General features: G+C 38.3%; 1 protein-coding gene across 2 annotated transcripts in view; it reads right to left on the bottom strand.

Moving 5' to 3' along the window:
- Positions 1–20,392, bottom strand: part of CPA6 (carboxypeptidase A6) — a 267,852-nt gene that overhangs the window by 32,606 nt on the left and 214,854 nt on the right. For both annotated transcript variants that reach the window (XM_027127949.1, XM_027127948.1), the window contains exons 7-8: positions 15,491–15,601; positions 14,913–15,003 (exon numbers count right to left, since the gene is read on the bottom strand). In XM_027127949.1, coding sequence (XP_026983750.1) covers positions 14,913–15,003; positions 15,491–15,601 — 202 coding nt within the window. The remainder of the gene's footprint in view (positions 1–14,912; positions 15,004–15,490; positions 15,602–20,392) is intronic.

The following is a 20,392-nucleotide window of genomic DNA, read 5'->3' as shown; positions in this document are numbered from 1 at the left end:
TTGCATCAGCTGTTTATATATTTTGGATATTAATCCCTTATCAGTCATATCATTTGCAAGTATCTTCTCCCATTCAGTAGGTTGTCTTTTTATTTTATTGATGGTTTCCTTTGCTATGCAAAAGCGTTTACGTTTAATTAGGTCCCATTTGTTTATTTTTGCTTTTATTTCCTTTGCTTTAGGAGACAGATACAAAAAAAAATATTGCTACGATTTACATCAAAGTGTTCTGCCTATGTTTCCCTCTAGGAGTTTTGTAGTTTCTGGTCTTATATTTAGGTCTTTAGTCCATTTTGTATATGTGTTAGAGAATGTTCTAATTTTATCCTTTTACATGTAGCTGTCCAATTTTCTCAACACCACTTATTGAAGAGAGTTTTTTTCATTGTATATTCTTGTCTCCTTTGTCATAGATTAATTGACCATAGGTGTGTAGGTTTACTTCTGGATTCTATTCTGTTCCATTGATCTATGTATCTGTTTTTGTGGCAGTACATATCGTTTTGATTACTGTAGCTTGGTAGTATAGTCTGAAGTCAGGGAGCATGATTCCTCCAGCTCTGTTCTTCTTTCTCAAGATTTAAACCGTCAGTCTTCTTGAGGGCAAGAATCATGTGTTTTTCTTGTTTGTATCTCCTATGCCTACCATACTGCCCTTAGAAATATTTCTTAAGTAAATTAATCAATTTATTAATATGATTCAGACTAGAGGATGCCTCCAGAAAATTTTTCTTCTCTTTTCTCTCTATTGATAATTCTTTGGTTTTGGGGTCAAAGCCCTTTAACTGGATGTATGGGGGAATTATCTTTCTGGCTAAAGATCTGAGTCTTTAACTCCACAGTGTCCCCATCCCTCCTCCAGTCAGTCACCATGTTTCATCCCTCTACCTTTCCAGTGTTGTCTTTCTCTCCTCTCTGTCTCTATCCTAATTTTGATGTTCCTCATCTCTCACCTGGACAACACCATGGCCTCTCAACTGGTCTCCCTGCCACCACACACTTTAATCCATCCTTCTTACTGCCATCAGAGCGCTTTTCTAAAACACAAATAGATCATGTTATTCTGCCCAGCTCCCCCCCACCCCCCCAGCTCTCATTGGCTCCTCATGGGCAACACCACTAGTGCCCACCCCTCAGCATGGTGTCCAAGCCCTGGCTGACTGAACGTTTTTAGACTCATGTTCTCTCCTGCAGACACCATGAGCAGCCCCAGCCCTAGCCCTCACTCACCAGTTGCTGCTTCCTCATCCCTCCCACACCTCTTTGCCTTTGTTCCTGTCCTTCCTTCAGCTTGGACTGTCCAGCTCCTCTCTTGAAACCTATCAAAGTCCTTCCACACCTGGAAGGCTCAACACAAAAGTCACTTGTCTGCAGCTTTCCCATCTCACGCCAGTCAGAATTTCTCTTCCCTCTCTCCTCTGTGAGGGTGACACTCATTCCTCTATCTTTCAGCTTTCACTCGGCCTCGAATCACAGCTGGTTGTTTACCTGCCAGTCTCCCTCACCGACCACTAGTTCTGAAGAACAAGAACTGGATAGTATTCCTATTTGCCTATCAGCCATAGCAGGAGCTCAATAAATGTTTACTGAGTGAATCAACCTGCTCTATAGGAAGGTCCCTCCTAGTCTATCACATTAAAGTACCATTTGTGTTCTATATTTTAAGGTCAGTTTTATTATAATTTAAGGCTATAATAGAAGGTAAGAGATTGCACAAGAGCCTGAACAACAATGTTGTTTTCTAGCTTTCCGGCGTACCCTTAAATATGTGCAAATTAAATTATACCTGAGGATAAGAATATACCCGAGAATGAGAATAAACAAAAAGGGAATCAATGGTTTTAAATAATATTACTGCTTTGTCTTTGATTGTTGCCCATGGTCCTTTCCAATCTAGGGGTAGTGAATGAGATGAATTAGTGCTATTTTTTGCTATGGAACTTGCTGGAAGCCCATTCTGGAATCTCTCTCTCAGAATTACATAGCCTAGAATGGCATGCTGGAACCTCATTTTAAATAGATGCCAGTATAAGAAAACAGATATTGTATTCTAATGAAATATGTCACGTGAATTAAAATGTCACATTAATTAAAATATTTTTGCTGATGTACACTTTCTATTTCTCTACATAGTAAAACAATACATGTTTGTAAAATGTTTTGAATCAAAGTAAAACTTTTTTTCTCTCAATCTATTTCATAGTCAACACCTCTAGGGCGATATCAAAAGAGATGATAGCGAAGGCCAGAGGGATAAAGGGCGATGCATTTGGTTTTTGTTAGAGTAGATAATATGTGACTTGTTATTCTCCACCCCGTTTGGTGGCAAGGTGAGTGGAGGCCGTGAGGAGTGGTGGTGGAAGGAGTAAGATATGATTTCTTTATAGGCCCGTGAACTGCTGCCTTTTGGTCCCACTCACCCATGTTTTACTAATAATAACTAGTGAAGCTAAGTAACAAATACTAACATGCAGTGGCTTGAATGGTGGTAGTGCATTTAGAGCTTGATTTTAGTTAAAATTTTATTTTTAGTTTTTTAGAAAAGAATGTTGACTTATTTGTACTGTTTTTAGTTTTTTTTGAATGGCCAGTGGATGTACATGGTTATGCCCTGTCAAGTGCTCCCTCCTTCATCTGTCTAGCCATTCATTTTCTTTTCCCCAGAGGCAATCACTTTTACTACTTCCTTGTACTGTTCCAGGGTTAGTCTATGCATTTATAAGCAAAAAGTCAGAGTTATCATACCCATTTGTGAAAAAAACCTTTCTTACACAAATAGCAGTATTCTTTATACATATTAATTTAAAACCTTACTCTGTTCAACTGTGTGTGTGCTTGTAAAGTCCTAGAGATTTTTCCATATTAGTCCATAAAATAGCTGTCTAATTCTGATTACTTCTGTCTATCTCACTATATAACTGTAGTCTAATTTACTTGTCCTTTGTTGATGGATATTTGATGCTTCTAATCTCTTACGAGAAAGAGTGCTGCAATGAATATCCTTGTATATATGTTATTTTCCACACATGTGAGTATAGCCATAAGATAAATTCCTAAAAGGAGAATTAATTACTCAGTCAAAAGGATGTGAATATATGTGTGTGTGTATATATATATATATATATATACACACACACACACACACACATTTTTTTTTTTTGGTAGACATTGCCAAATACCCTTCCACAGAAGTTGTACCCATTCACATTCTTAACAGGAATGTATAATATTGCCTGTCTTCCTATAGCCTTCAAATTTTATTCTCTTTCTATATCTTTTAACACAGAGAACTGTGATGTATAATAAAATTATAAGAATGGGTCAATGGGTCTAAGTTGGATGGTCAGAAAAGGTGTTTTTAAAAATTTTTTTTTAATATTTGGCTGCATTGGGTCTTCCTTGCTGTGCGTGTGTTTTCTCTAGTTGTGGTGAGCGGGGGCTACTCTTTGTCGCGATGAGCAGGCTTCTCATTGCGGTGGCTTCTCTTGTTGCGGAGCACAGGCTCTAGGCACGTGGGCGCAGTAGTTGTGGCTCACGGGCTCTAGAGTGCAGTCTCAGTAGTTGTGGCCCATGGGCTTAGTTACTCCACGGCATCTGAGATCTTCCTGCACCAGGGATCGAGCCTGGGTCCCCTGCATTGGCAGGTGGATTCTTAACCACTGCACCAGCAGGGAAGTCCCAGAAAAGCTGTTTTTATTTAAAGTGTCATTTGAACACAGATAAGTAGAGAAAAATACATTTGAAGAAGAAAACTGGAAACTGTTTCCTTGATCTGAAGAAAAAATTTTTCCAAAATAGTGTCCAAACAGAGTACTGACATATAGTAGGTACTCAATGAATTTGTTGAATAACTTCTGTGCCTCTAATGAGTTTTGTTAAATTCTCAGCGATATAATAGAATGGCCTTATTTAAAGTCTCATAGTGGTGATAAGATCATATATCTAAATGGCACTGATCTGTGATTCGTTTCAATATATGCATCTTTTAAAAAATCATGTCGCTTAATTGGTCATTCGGCTAATCACTTGCAGGGTGTATGGAGAAATAAATACAGAATATGCATTATTAAAGGCAAACTTATTCCTTAAAGTGGAATTCTAAAATTTAAATTTAGAAAACATTTAAAAGAAGGAAAAAACAACATTAGTCCTCTAATCCCAGCATTTTGGTATATTTTCTTCCAGTCTTTTTTTTCCCTTGTGTTAGTATGTAAATGTATATATATCATACACACATATCACATGTATATATGAAATCGTCATTATGTTTTATAGAATTGTAATCACAGTGAAAAAATAATTATATAGCCAGAATCAGACTCAATACTATATTATAAGCTTTTTGTTATTTTATTAAAAATTAAAAAAAAATTTTTGGCCATACCGTGCAGCTTGTGGGACCTTTGATCCCCAACCAGGAATCGAACCCACAACCTTGGCAGTGAAAGCACTGAGTCTTAATCACTGGACTGCTGGGGAATTCCCTTCTTGTTATTTTTAAATGAACTTTTTAATCCATTTTTATGGTTTCCTAAAATTTCACCAAATGGGTATATATTAATGTATTTAACCATTGCCCTGTTGTTCAATTTTGGGTTGTTTTCAATCTTTTATTGTTATAAATCACATTGTGGTCAGCAACTTTTTCTGTTTCCTTATAATGTGTTTTCAAGATGGAATCCTGAGACCAAAGCACAGGCTTAAGGTTCTGCTTTGACTTGCTTCTCTTTTCACTGTTCATGTGTACTGATCTGATCTATCCCCGAAGCTTCAATTACTCTCTGTGCTAAGGACCCACAAGCCTATATGTTCAGACTAGACCCTTTTCGATACTCCAAGCCTGTATCCAGCTACCTGCTGTACATCTTTCCCTAGATTTCCACAAGCACTTCAGATCCGTTGCTCCAAACTGGTCTCATATTTTCCACCAAATCCTTACCTCTTAGTAGATGACACCTCTACCCACCAGTCAGACACTCCAGCCAGACATGAAATCATCCTAGACTCCTGTCTCACTTCATCGTCTACCTCTCACTGGAGTCCAGTGAATGCTGCTGTTTCCACATTTCTCGTATGTGCCTTTCCTCTCCACTCTTGCCACTCCCTCCTGGATGAGCGTCCTGCTATAGTTTACTAACCGGTTCTTTGCCTGACACTCCTGCAAATGACACTCGGAGGTCAGTCATTTTCTTCCCAGCTTTAGAAGCTCGCAGTGATCCTTCCCTTGAAAGGCCCCCAATTATCCAGTGTTGGTCAAACTTTTCCATCAAAATACTCCTGAGAGGCAAAGCCAACATAGACTATAAGTCCATAACGTCTTTGAAATCTTTATTTTACTTTAAAAATTCATGTGAATTGTCTGGTCTACTTAAGTATGTATTTGTGCTTGTTCTAACATAAAATATGAATTCTCCTTCTGAAATCTTCAAATGAAATTGATATGCCCTGAAGGTGTGCTATGGCTTTTTGTGAATTTTTCTGGGACGTGATACCATATACATAAAACCTCAGTTCAGTTTGAAAGGCACGCCTTTTAGAATAAAATCCAGAGAGCCCAGCAGAGCACTGTATCTCAGCCTGTCCTTAATGAACTACACGCTGGGACCTCCTCCTGTCTCATCTCTCACCGGTCCTTCCAGCCATCCTGTGTTCCAGCCGCACAGGGCCACCTGCTGTCCTCCCAACACCCAGTCTGTTTCATGCTGCATGTTCTCCTCAAGAACATACCTGTTTCCCCTACCAGGAGTGCCCTTATGACTCTCAGTCCTTGCTCTGTTTACCTTCTGCCCCGCAGTTCAGTCGACCTGATGACAACTATAGTTTTAATATTCAAATCTGCTATTATCTCTTCTGTGAAGACTTTTCTGACTTTATCAAATAGAACTGGTTCCTTCTTCCTTTATAGCCCCACTGTACCATGTCTATACAGATCTTCCCGGACTTCAGCGAGGTTACATCCAGATAAACCCATAATAAGTTGAAAATATCGTTAAGTTGAAAATGCATTTAATACACTTAAACTATAGGGCATGATGGCTTGCTTAGTTTAGCCTACCTCGAATGTGCTCAGAACATTTACATTACCCTGCAGTTGGGTAAAATCATCTAACACAAAGCCTATTTGATAATAAGTATTGAAGATCTCATGTAATTTATTGAATACTATACTGAAAGTGAAAAACTGAGTGGTTTTCTGGGTGCAGAATGGTTGCAAGTGTATCAGTTGTTGCGTGGCTGACTGGGACTCACTGCCACTGCCCAGCATCACAGGAGAGTATTGTACTGCATATCACTGGCCTGTGAAAAGATCAAAATTCGAAGTACGTCTTCTACTGAATGTGTATTGCTTTTGCACCATCATAAGGTTGAAAAAATTGTAAGTTGAACCATCATAAGTTGGGGACCATCTTTATATGTATGTATCTCTATACCATATGTATTTCTACGTAGTATCTATAACATTCTGTTCCTTTTTTTCTTTCCCTTCCTTTCTCCTTTCTCATCCTTCTCTTTACCTACTCAATGATTTTTAAACACCATGAGGACAGGGAAACTGTTGAATTTGTCTCTGCTTGCCAAGTGCCTAGCCTAGTGTGACAAATAGAATGCATGTGGTACCTTTGAATTTTTTTTGAATGAATGGAGGAATGAAGGGCATTTTTGATGTGCTGTCAAACCGCTTTTTAATGCCCCCAGAGGTACACGCTCTCCCAATTTTACCATTGCTTCCAGATTAGGTTATCACATCAAACATTTTTGGGAATAATTTAATAGATGAAATGTTACCTTGTTTTATTTTAATATTGTTCTTTGATTACTAGGAGGTTGCCCACTTTATCATATTGCTTTATTTTCATGAATTATGACTGTTTTTAAAATTTCAACTTCTAGAGCCTTGGAGTTTTTCTTTACATTTTCCATGGACTCTTAAAATTATTTTTATTATGTAATGTTGGATTCTGAAGTATATATATAAAAATGCTAGTAAAACTTTCTATGCTTTACTGCAAATGTATTTTTTTCTCATATAGTTGCTTATCTTTACTTTGGTTCCTTTTACAAAACAAACAGTTCTTTATATAATAAAGATACATTAACATTTAGAATTCATTGTGGTATATGCCATGGTTGTCTAAAGATGAGAATAATATTCTTAAGTTAGACTCTTTATTATATTTTGAAATCAGTGCTTTCAAATGGGAAAGTATAATTTGAATCCAAATATCTGTCCTCAACAATCCATTTAGCAGAGCCAGAATGATTACCTTAAAAAGTTCATTAGGTCATATCACCTCTCAATTCAAAACTCTCTGGTGATTTCCCATCCCATGCAGAGCAAAATCCGAAGTCCTTCCTAAGGTGCTGGACCTATATCAGCTTCCTTCTGGCTACTTCTCTGATGCCATCTCCTACCCTTCTCTCCTCCCTCCTTCTTCCTCCCTCACTCAGTTCCAGCCATGCAGCCCTCCTTGCTCTTCCTTAAACTCACCAAAGATGCTCGCAACTCAAATCTTTTACACTATTGTTCCTTCTACCTGCTCTTGCCCCAGACCTCCTTCACTCTCAAGTCTCATCTTATCAGATGAGATCGTCTTCCCTATGCCACCTAAAACAGTTAACCCGCCCCCCCCCACCATGTCATTCTTTATTACTTTCCTGGCATTATATTTTTCTTCATAGCATGTATGACAACTGACTTTTTGTTTACTGCTGTTTTCCCAGTAACCAGCTCAGAAAATAGTAGTTGCATACATTAATGAATGAATTTAGTTACTCATCTGATAACCTCTGAGATGACAACTATATAAAATGTATTTGGTATTTTTTCTTAGGTTGTGAAAAAAAATCTTTTTTTCTTACAACTTAAAAATACTACGATCATTAGTATCAGTTATTGCTATGGTTTAAATGTTTGTGTCCCGTGCCCCCCCACCACCAAATTCTTATGTTGAAATCCTAACGCCCAATGTGATGGTGTTAGGAGGTGGGGCCTTTGGGAGGTAATTAGGGCATGAGGGTGGAGCTCTCATGAATGAGGTTAGTGACCTTATCAAAGAGACCCCAGAGAGCTCCCTAGCACCTTCCATCAAGTGAGAACACAGTGAGAAGGCACTACCTATGAACCAGGAAGCCCTCACTAAACACTGAATCTGCTGGCACCATGATCCTGCACTTCCCAGCCTTCAGAACTGTGAGAAATAAATGTTTGTTTTTCATAAGCCAGTCAGACTCTTGTACAGTTGACCCTTGAGCAACACAGGTTTTGAACTGCATGGGTTCACTTATGTGTGGATTGTTTTCAATAGTAAATACTACAGCACTACATGATCCCTGGTTGGTTGAGTCCTCTGATGCAGAACCTCTGATTTGGAGGAAGCACAGATACAGAGGGCAGACTATATGTCATACTCAGACTTTCAGCTGTGCGGAAGGTCGGCACCCCTAACCCCCATGTTGTTCAAGGGTCAACTGTATTTTGTTATAGCAGCCCGAATAGATGAAGATAATTATTTTGGGGGGCACCTAATAATTTCTCCTGACCACTAGGGTTCTGAAGTTCACTAGGATTTTGTGTGGCTTGGGGAATGCTGTGGTTTTGTGTGGTTTGTGTAATTTGGGAAATGCTATACTAGAAGACAGTGTGAAGGCAAGGTGACTGCCCGTGTGTCTCATGTCATTATTCAGCACATCACAGCTTTTCAAACCATTATAAAAAGTGGTAGATAAAAAGAATATCACTGTTTTCTTATTTCTGCATGTAAGAATAGCATTCAAAAGAGATTGCTTTAGGAATAGAAAAGTTACTTCAAAAGGAGTTTTGATTAAAAATAAGCATGTAGATTGAAAGGAAGTGGGAATCTGAAACAGGAAAATATTTAACATTAGTGATCCAGAAGGAAGATAGTAATGCAGTAGTGCTTATGTGAAGTTAAAAACAGTAACAAGGACCAAAACATTCAAAGCAATTAGATACGCATGAAATTTATGAAAATAAAAAAATTATATGACTTGTCAAATGCAAATGATACAGCTGGAGGAAAATGATCAGAGAGATGTAGTTTGTTTTTGGTGAACTCAGAAATCCAATAATGCTGAAGAGCGACCAGCATAAGGGAAGAAGAATTAGATGATAAAAGCTTTAGAATCCTTACTCGTATGTCCAGCGTAAGACTAGAGGTCTCCTACAGACTTAGCAGCATGGGAGGGTTATCTGCTGAAACAGGTACAATAAAATTACTGGACTTAAAAATCATTGCCAAATGAAACTCCAGTAGCTCAGTGTCCCAGGAGCCAAGGGAGTAATTCTGTCACATCCATCATGCCTCGCTTCAAAAATATCATTTTCCTGTATTACTTACTTCAGTGATTTTTGAAGATGAGCTATTTGTAAAAGGTTTTTAAACTTTGTAACATCATTTTCAAAAGCTTCAACAAAGATATTTGTTCATGATGTTGGAATAGATGTTATAAATAAAGATATTGTTATTCACATGTAAATTCTTACATATTTACCCAGAAGAATGATCAGAGAAATAAAACAATATATCATTCTGGGTACACATACACCCACACAATCAATACCAAACATTATTTAATCTGTGGTTACAAAAAGCTCAGTTTTAAAAGCATTGGGTGTGTTTTGCACAAGAAACATGAACTATAAAACAGGGAGATGAAGTGAGTTTTGCATATAATCAGTATCTGGATTAGGAAAAATGGGATTTAAAAGTGATTTTACAAAAGATAAAATAAAATAGCCCTTTTTAGTGGGGGATTAGCTTGAAAATATGTGTTTGAATCACGAGAGAAGAAAATGAAAGTTTTTGTATTTTCTTGAAGTCTTAGAGGGATTTGCAGTTTAGCCTTGTGATCTTCTATCCTGGAAAGAATGAAGGTGCTCAATGCATTTGTTTTAATTTAAAACTGGGTTTACGTGTAACATGTTAGAATCACCCTTAGCAGAGGTGACGGGGATCTTAAGGGTCTAGTTTGACCATGTAGTTGATGTTTAATTCATCACTCTGAGCCCAAAGTTATCCAACTCTTGTCGGTGAATCTCTGATGATGTAAATTCACTTGCACTCCTGTTGTGAGTTCCACGCCTCTGGAAATTCGATGTGGAACAGGTCTCTCCCTGAGCTTACCGGGAGGCCAGACTCAGCACTTCCTCATAGCCCCAAATAGCAGACCCAATTCCACAAAGCCTTAGTAAGTAAAGTAGCTTGTACCGAATATGAACAGTGGTGCTGGTTATGGAATACATACTGAAGAGAATTTACATATTTCACAGCAAAAGTTAATTAAAATCCTCACTAGACATCCTGGAATTCCAAATCCCTTTCTAGATATCCTAGCAACATCACCTCTGTTTTCTTTCCCTCTCCTTGCCCCCAGTTCTCTGAAATTCCCTATATCTTTATAGCAAATCAGCCCAGGTTCTTAGCTAGAATAGCTCTCTAAAAACTAAAGCCCTTCAGCTGGAGGAACTCTCCTCTCCTCTGGAGGAACTTTCCTTTTTCACTGGAAAGCAGGCCGTGAACTTCTCTTGTACTTTCACAGGCATTGGCTGGAAACAATCACTAGGTAGTAGTTTCCCTTTTCATCTCAGGTGATCTAGCAAAATATTTGCCCAACCGAAACAGACCCCTCTTATTTTGATAGAGTGAGGGGGTACTGAGAGGAGAAGGCATATGTGGAGAGGGGCATATGTGATTGGGCTCCCCAAAAATATGGTTTTCTCCATATTACATGTAATTTACAATATTAGGTAATTGAGTGTTCTAAAAAGAGTAGTTGTATTTTAGTAAATGCCTAATTTGGTCCTAAATGGTAATTAAAATTCTTTATAACAGTTTTATTGAGTTATAATTACCTCCCATAAAATTCACTCTTTTGAAGTGTACAATTAAGTGAATTTTAGTATATTCACGATCATCACCACTATCTAATTAAAAAACATTTTCACCACTCCCCAGAGAAACCCCCTTACCCATTAGCATTCACTACTCCGTCTCCCTTGCCCTTGGCAACCACTCATCTACTCTGTCTCTGGATTTGCCTATTCTGGACATTTTATATAAATAGAATCATACAATATTTGTTATTTTGTGACTGACTTATTTCACTTAGCGTATTTTCAAGGTTCATCCATGTTGCAGCATATATCAGTACTTAATTCTTTTTCTGTGACCAAATAATATTCTATTGTATGGATATACCATATTTCATTTATCTGTTCATCAGTCGATAGCCATTTGGGTTTTTTATACTTTTTGGCTATTAGTAATGCTGCTATAAACGTCCATGTACAAGTATTGTATGGACACGTTTTCATTTCTTGTGGGTTTATGCCTAGGAATAGAATTGCTAGGTCACGTGGTAACTCTTTGTTTAACTTTTGAGGAACTATTAAACATTTTTCCGAAGTGGTCACATCATTTTACATTCCCGGCAGCAAGTATGAGTGTTCCAATTTTTCCCACACCCTCACTAACACTTGCTGTCGTCTGTCTTTTTGATTATAGCCACTTAGTGGGTGTGAAGTGGTTTCTTGATGTGCATTTTCCTGATGGCTAATGATGTTGAGCGACTTTTTATGTGCTTATTCCCATTTGTATATCTTCTTTGGAGAAATGTCTTTTCAAATCATGTGTGCATTTAAAATTGGGTTGCCTTTTTATTGTGGTGTTGTAAGAGTTCTTTTGATATTCTGAGTCCCTTATCAGAATATATGATTTGCAAACATGTTCTCGCAGGTGTAGGTTGTCCTAATAGTAATTTACATTCAGGCAACACTTGACTTATTCACAGGTTGAAGCTTAGTACGAATGTCATCCAAACCCTTTGCTTTTCTCTTTGATTTATTCCAATTTGGAAAAATCTTTGCTCACAGTGCCCTCTAAAAAGAGTGCACAGAGGAAGGAAGAAACAGCAATACAGGGTCTAGCAGAGAGTATGTGCTCAATTAACTTTGGTAAATGAATGACATTTATCTATCTATTCTTGGTTCCCACCACTACTCTGACTTGTTGAGTCCCTCTGCTGGGCTTTCAGAGCACTTATATGTATTTCATGGCCTGAAAGCTCCCAGGGGGAGCGCTGAAGTATTGGAAAAATGTTCCTGTTTCCATGTGTGTGCTCTAAGCTGTCTGCCTACTCCACATTGAATGCACTAAATCTTCACGCTGTCATATGCGAGTCCTCAGACGATTTCACGATTAAAAGCAGTTTCATGATCTCCTCTTTAAGTCTGAGACTCACCAATTTCAGAGAAAGAAACATTTGTTTTTGTCAGTTCAGTGTTGACTCTATAGTGTTTTCAGTGGTCCTGGGCATTTCTAGATCAATTATATTATGGATGTTTGGAGGTTCACTTAGGGATTTCATTTACTTCAGTACCCTTGATCTGAGAGTGGTTCCCTCAGTGAGGTTCTGTCCCCTTAACCAGGCAAATAGCTGTGGGGAGATGGATTTGATGCTGTGAGGGAGGGAGTCACAGCTGCCTGCCTGTCAGGTCAGCTGAATCTGTTTAGGAGACCTTGTGGGGAAGGAGATGGGCCTAGCCAGGCAGCCTGCATTCCTACATCATTTACAACGGTCTGTCAAGGTCATTTTTGCAACTGACATTTGACAAAAATCCCCTGTTCATCTTGAGTGCTGACTCACAGGAAGAATCAGGATGATTCATAAATGGGGAGAATCAAAGGAATTCCAGTTGGGACCACAGTTTGGAACTAAGAAATCAAAGAAGGTATATGTATGAAGGAAACAGGCTGGGGAAAGGAAGAACAGAGGGAAGCAAGCCACTACTGTGTAACCGTATATAAACAAGAGTGTAGCTTTACACCGGCAGAGCTGGCTGGCCTGCTAGTATGACTCAGCTCAGTTACCATTCCTGGTACTCAGGTGATTGTGGGTATCACGCCCGTGACACACCTATGGATGTGGGTACCTGCCAGCTAGTGAAACGGGACACATCATTATGAGCATGCAAAATGGCCCCATCTCAGAGATGGACAAAAGAGAATTTTTAAAAAGTTAGTGGTATCAGGCAGTTAATTTGAACAAGTTTGCTGTCTCAGTCCAGGCTGAAGAAAAAAATTTCTCAATCTAAACAGCCATCAATAATACCCCTTTATAGTATTTATGCAATGCTTTTCCTTCTCTCATAAGTGCAAACACCTTAAAGCTTACCTCATGTCTCATCATCACAACCCTCTCCTGAAGGAAGGAGGTAGCTTCACAAACAACCGACCTGAGGCTCAGAGGTGAATTGACTGTTCTGGAGGGTGGGGGAGAAGGGTTGGGTCACTGAGATGTAGACCCCTTTTTGGAGCTAGGACTGAATCAGCCATTAAACAGATGTAAAGTCCTTTAATTTCCTTAAGAACCCTATGAGCTGAGTATTATTATTAATTTGGTAGATTGAAGAAAATCTTCCAAATCATTGAGCTAATAATGGTAGAATGAAAACATGTATCTGTCATATTCTAGAACCATATTGTTTCTGCTCTACCATATTCTGATTTATGAATTCTAACTGATTCAAGAGGTTGCCTGGAGGGTTCTCTGCAAGAAGTCTCAGCCACACGCAGGTATTCCACCTGATGCTGGTGGGGATGGGAAGAGCGGCATCGAGTACAGAACCAAAGCCTCATAGAAGGAGGGCTTTTGTCTTGGGCTTCATTTCTAAGAGACTCACAGAAGACTTTCTGTTACACAACGGTTATACTTTGAGGGCGCTAAGGAAGGACACTGAGAAAGGGCAGCTCCTTAGAACTGCACGTGGGTAACACTTCTCCTTTCCCTCCCCGCTGTTGCCAAGTACAATAACTAGCGAAGGAAACCAGAATATGTCACCCCCAAATATGCCTCTTTGACATAAAAATTATTTCGAGCCCAAGGCAATTAAGCAGCAGGAAATGCAGGAAAAGCTCTCTCCACCCTCGCCTTTTCTGCCTAAAGACAGGACATAAATTCTCCTACTGGAGACAGACTCTTAACCCAGAGACAGCACCACAGGAATCAGCAAACAAACCTTCCTGCATTAGTTAGCTCTCATATATTTACCTTCCCACAGTTGGCTGCCTTTGGAAGCCTAAAACTGTATTCCTTTGTACTATCATTTCTCTACAAGTTTATTGCTCTTTGTTGAAGACACTATATAAGCTGGTGTTCTAAGTTGCCACTTTGAGTTACTTTTCATGAGGTTTCTTCCATGTGACATGTGCAGTGCACATTCATAAACCATTTTTCTCTTGTTAACCTGTCTTTCTGTTTAAGAGCCCCAGCCGAAAACCCAAGATGGGGAGAGGTATACTACCCATCTTCTATGTAGCTATGGCTAATTTTCTGTTTCTCTCTCTTTTGCTACTACCTGCTTCTTTATTTTGCCACAAGAGTTTCCTTCCTTAAAATGACATCCTCTCCTTACTTGAAAGGTAACTATTATGAAACACGGAATGTAGTGGAAATACATTCGCCATGTGAATGGTCAGTCAGTGTATGATTGGCAGGTTGGTAGGTTCTAGACAAGGATTTGGCAGCTCTGATCATCTTAGATGAAGGCGGGATCAGTGTTACCCTCAGTGAAAGGATGAATACATTCCACTGGATTTATACCACATAAATGTTTTAGTTTCTGAATGACAAATATTCCTTAGTTTTCTGCTTTTACATCTGTGTTTAAATTTTCAGGATTGGGTTGACAGATTTAAATCCTTGATTCTTTCATACTTTTATAAAAATGCTTTCATTTTCTTTTGCAAATTATAGCTACAATGTACAACGTAGGAGGTTTTCACATACACAAAGACATCAGTCTTACGTTGGAGTCCCAGTGGGCTCATCATTTTTGAGAGTGAAAGATATGAATACCTTTGGATCTGAATCCCTATTAATCCCCAACTTACCGCACCATTTCACCCTCCAGTTTCGATTGGCATCCACTCCACGGCAGCGAAACCTTGAGTTCCTTGACCTTGTTTTTCTCCAAAATCGATCCTAGATGTAATGAAAAAAAGAGGTGCAGAAAAAACACTTAAGAGGTTATTCCCATGCGTTTTAGTAGCTCAGTCAGTGAATGAATCACAGCACGGAGGGGGAGGGAGAGTTCCCTTGGGAATAAAGTCCAGGGAGTGGGAAGAGGACAGGATTAGCTTCGGAGACTCAGGTTCATGGTCCAATTTCTGCCACAAACTTTTCTCTTACCTTCTCTTGCCCTTATTTCTTCACAGGCAAAATTGAGTGAGCTGGACTGGACTAGTGATTTTTTTCACAATTTATTTGGAAGGAGAAATCTTTATTTACATGAAATCTTAGACAAAGCCAAACATATAAAGGAAATCAAAAGGTTGCTGCTATGCTGGGGAAGGGAGTGAAAGTCTCCTTTGTAGCTCTGGAAGCACTAGGCTAGCTGCCCACCAAGGTTCTTTCCTGTTTCAGGACTGTTTTCCATGATTTTTTCAGTTGGATAGGCAAAGTGACTTACATTGGTCCAGCTAAAATGGTATCCATCAACGTTAAACACAGGCATGATATAGAAATACAGATGATTCAACATTTTTCTCATGGTTGGGTCACTCCTATATGTTAGAAGAGCCTAAAAGACAAAGGTGACATTTTTCTTACAAACTGATCCCAAATGCAGATTTGGAAAATAAACATGAGAAATCCTTTTTATCCATGGGAAATACCAAATACGTTTTGGGTTAAAAAGTAACAAGCTAGGGCTTCCCTGGTGGCGCAGTGGTTGAGAGTCCGCCTGCCGATGCAGGGGACACGGGTTCGTGCCCCGGTCCGGGAAGATCCCATATGCCGCTGAGCGGCTGGGCCTGTGAGCCATGGCCACTGAGCCTGCGCGTCCGGAGCCTGTGCTCCGCAACGGGAGAGGCCACAACAGTGAGAGGCCCGCGTACCGCAAAAAAAAAAAAAAAAAAAAGTAACAAGCTAATATGAACTATACTCTTTGACATCATGTGTTCTTTCTTGAGAATTTTGTCTCAGACTACTTATTACTGATAACATTTTAGCAAAGGTGGCAAAACACATTAATTGGGCAGCCTCTGGCAGTATTTCAGATCTCGCTAAACTTTAGGATGATTAAGAAAGCAACAATTTAGATATGCTTTTGTATAATCGGTTCTTTTTAAGATTCCATTCAATTGTGGACCAAACAACTACCTAAATATTTTGATATCCTTACATGATACATCATAACACAAGCTAGTTATGTCACTTAATTGTTTCTGTCTAATTGGTAGCAGACTCAAGTCTTGGAACTTACTGCATGGACACTCTATTCTCTCCTGACTTTCCTATAAAATGTTTAATGGACAATTATTTATTGTGTCACCTTTATCGTGGCTCCTTTGAAATCTCACTCTTGTGATTGGGTCTGACCTCAAGTCTGAAGATTCTGCACTATTTGGCCTCAAAAGAAGAGCATTGAATGTGTTAAGTCGAGTTAAGAATACAAACACTTTGAAATACCATTCCTATGGAATGGACTTTTTAAAAAGTTCTTTTTGACGCATGTTTGTCTATTTGTAAAGGACCTTAGAGAAACACATAGAATATTTGTAACAGTGGCTGCCGTGGGGAGGGGGACTGGTGGACAATATATGGGAAAGAGTATTACCTTTCATTTTATACCCATTTGGATTGTTTGAATTTTAACCATATTAAAACACAATTAAAAGTAAAATAATTCTTAAATTATACATATATCTTGCTTTGGAAAATTCAATACTTAAAATTTTAATTTTCTTTTACATCCAGTTAAGTAGAATTTCTGAACCCATCATAAGCAGCATTCTGTATTTACACAGTGAGAATTCTGTTCATAGTGAGCAATCCAATAATACAATTTATTATTAGAAACTATCACTATATTAGAAATAGTAATGAAAATATAGATATATCCAAGAATATAAGATATGAGTTAAATACAATTTTATTAAATATAATTTAAATACCTATGGTATTAACAAGTTGATAAACATTAATACAATTCTTTTTTTTAACAACTTTATTGGTGTATAATTGCTTTACAATGTTGTGTTAGTTTCTGCTTTATAACAAAGTGAATCAGCTATACATATACATATATCCCCATATTTCCTCCCTTTTGCATCTCCCTCCCACCCTCCCTATCCCACCCCTCTAGGTGGTCACAAAGCACCTAGCTGATCTCCCTGTGCTATGCGGCTACTTCCCACCAGCTATCGGTTTTACGTTTAGTAGTGTATATATGTCCATACCACTCTCTCACTTTGTCCCAGCTTACCCTTCCCCTCCAACCCCATGCCCTCAAGTCCATTCTCTAGTAGGTCTGCGTCTTTATCCCCGTCCTGCCCCTAGGTTCTTCATGAACACTTTTTTTTTTAGATTCCATATATATGTGTTAGCATACGGTATTTGTTTTTCTCTTTCTGACTTACTTCACTCAGTACAATTCTCCTTTATTTAAGACTCAATAATTTGTTGGCCAAATAGCTTCAGTAGAACTTTCATACATGCTTGAATTTCTATTAACAGTCCAATGCCTCAAACTAGGGGAAAGTTCTGGTATGTGATTGTATATACCCTGGAATTTTGTTTTCCTCTAATAAACAGAGGTCCTCCAAAGCTTGGAGGAAGTCTCCTGGTGGGGATGGCAGAGACAAAGCAGTATGATTAGCTAATAATCCTCCCTTAAAGTTACAGGGTTGTGGCTTTCCATGCCACTCTAGAGAAGAAGAGATGCAAGGAAAGAGATTGGGACCAACAAGGCAGGAACAAAGGGGAAGGAAAAAGTCATGGTAATTTCTCTCTCTCCTCTCCTAGCATTGGGATCCATGGTCTATTTGTCTCAGTCCTAACGGGGAAGCCTCCGCTTTTCCAAGCACAGAAAGGGTGTTACATGTTAGCACGTAAGCGCCAGACTTGCTGGAGACTTGCATGGGGACTTTCTCATCTTATCCTGCCTTCTCTCCCTCCAGTGCAAATGACTGCCATACTTTTGTATTGGAGAGAGTATTATGATCTTCCTTTTTAAAAATTACAGTATACTTTAAGCAAGCAGAAAAAATACAGAGAAGAATATGTCATCCATGTGCCCACAAACTACATCTTGCCATATTTATCAAATCTTTTTAAAAGAAAATCAAGACATTATAGATAAAACTAAAGCTCCCTTTTTATCACTCTCAGATCCCATTTTCCTCCCCTCCACCAATCAGTATCCTAAATTTGACATCATTTCCGTGCATGATTTTCTGTTTTGCTTCATACATATGGATTCATGAACAATATATGTGTATACTTTGAAATTTCATGCCAGTGCGATCATGATGTGTCACTCTTCAGTTGGCTTTTCTCTGCAATATTATGTTTTTGACACTTATTAATTTGATGATTTATTCATTTTAACTGTTATATGGCATTCCATTATAGGTAAATGCACAATATATCTACCTCTTATTTTGTTGCTGGACAGTTAGGTTGCTTCTGATATTTCATTGTTACAAGATTGCAGTGAACATTCTTGCACATTTCTCCTAGACATGTGTGACAGTTTCTTTATGATATATATCTAGGAATAATTTGCTGGGTCATGGACTTACATACCTTCCACTTTAATAAATGTTGCCATTTTCTGTCTAAATCAGTAAATACTTTCATTTGCAGTGAATGAGAGTTCCCATTGTTCTACAACTTACTAACCCTTGGTTTTGTTAAGATTTCAATTAAAAAAAATTAGTGGGTATGAAATTATATTTTGTTGTTTTACTTCATATTTCCCTGATTATAATTTATATTGAAAAGCTTTAATATAATGGCAGGTCACTGTATAAATTGCTCACTCATATTTTTGCCCATTTTTTTCTATTAAGCTCTCATCCTTATACTCTGAATATTAATCCTTCGGTTATACGCATTATGAACATCTTCCTTTCTTGCAGCTTATTGCTTCCTATTTTCATCATGTCCTTGTTGTACTGATATATGTCTTTAATTTTATCAACATTAAATGTATAAGTTTATTTAAGAACCCATCTCTGCCTTAATATCATAAATCTATTATCTTGTATTTTCTTCAAAAAGCCCTTTTAAAGTTTCATTTTAAATGTAGGCCTTAAACCTCCCAGAAATGATATTTTTTACATGATATTCAGTTGGGATTTTTTTGTTTTTATTTATTTTTTGGCTGCATTGGGTCTTCGTTGCTGTATGCGGGCTTTCTCTAGTTGCTGGGAGGGGGGACTACTCTTCGTTGTTGTGCGAGGGCTTATCATTGCGGTGGCTTCTCTTGTTGCAGAGCACAGGCTTTAGGCGTGCAGGCTTCAGTAGTTGTGGCACACGGGCTTAGTTGCTCCGCGGCATGCGGGATCTTCCCGGATCAGGGCTCAAACCCATGTCCCCTGCATTGGCAGGCAGATTCATAACCACTGCACCACCAGGAAAGCCCCTCAGTTGGGATTTATTAATTTATTTTTCCACTGTGGAAGCCCAGTTGCACTACTGTACTCATTTGGACGGGTCGTCTTTTACCCATTTAGGTAGTAGTATACGACCTCTGTCAAGTATCAAGTTTTCTTTCAAGGGTGGAATTGCTCTAATGCACTTTGGTTTATATCCATTCACCAACACCACACCATGGTTTACATAGAATCTGTTGAGTTTGGCAGGATGTCTCCCCAAACTGTCCCACTTCAAAACTGTCTTGGCTATTTTTGACTCTTCTCCATTTACATTAATTTTGAAACCGAGGTCGAGTACATTACAGATGTTCCGTTCTATATTAGGTTGTTTATTTTTGGTCACTAATGGATATTGAATTTTAGCAAATAATCTTTCTTCATGCATTAACATCATCATATAGTTGCGTTATGATCAATTTCCATAAGTAATTTTCTATCATTAAATCATCCTTGTATTCCTGGGATAAGCCAATTTGGTTATGATATGTACTCTTATTATGTTGGCTGGATTAAGGTTGCTAATATTTACATCTATATTTTTGAGTGAGATAGGCCTATAATTTCCTTTCTTATTTTGTCCTTGTCTTGCTTTGGTATCAGGGTTATATTACTCTATTATTATTTGGGGAGTAAACCATCTAGGCCTAGAGCAGAAATGAATTAAATATAAAACAAAGATATGGTAGGGAAGATGTACCTTTGATTTCTGTTTCATTGCTTTCCGCTCTTTATTGTTTCTTTCTTTCATTGACTCTCTTTCTAATTTCTTGAGTTGAAAGCTTAGCTTATTCATTTGGACACCTTATTCTTTTCTAACATATTTATTTAAAACTATAAATTCCCCTTCAGTAGTACATTAGCTACATTTTATATGTTTTGACATATAATTTTACTTCCATTCAGTTGTAAATATTGAAAAATTTCTTTGA

This window comes from Aethalodelphis obliquidens, unplaced genomic scaffold (genome assembly GCF_003676395.1).
Source record: "Aethalodelphis obliquidens isolate GAN/ISIS:26980383/991018 unplaced genomic scaffold, ASM367639v1 scaffold33, whole genome shotgun sequence".
Taxonomy (NCBI): Eukaryota; Metazoa; Chordata; class Mammalia; order Artiodactyla; family Delphinidae; genus Aethalodelphis; species Aethalodelphis obliquidens.
This window is presented reverse-complemented; position numbering and strand designations above follow the sequence as displayed.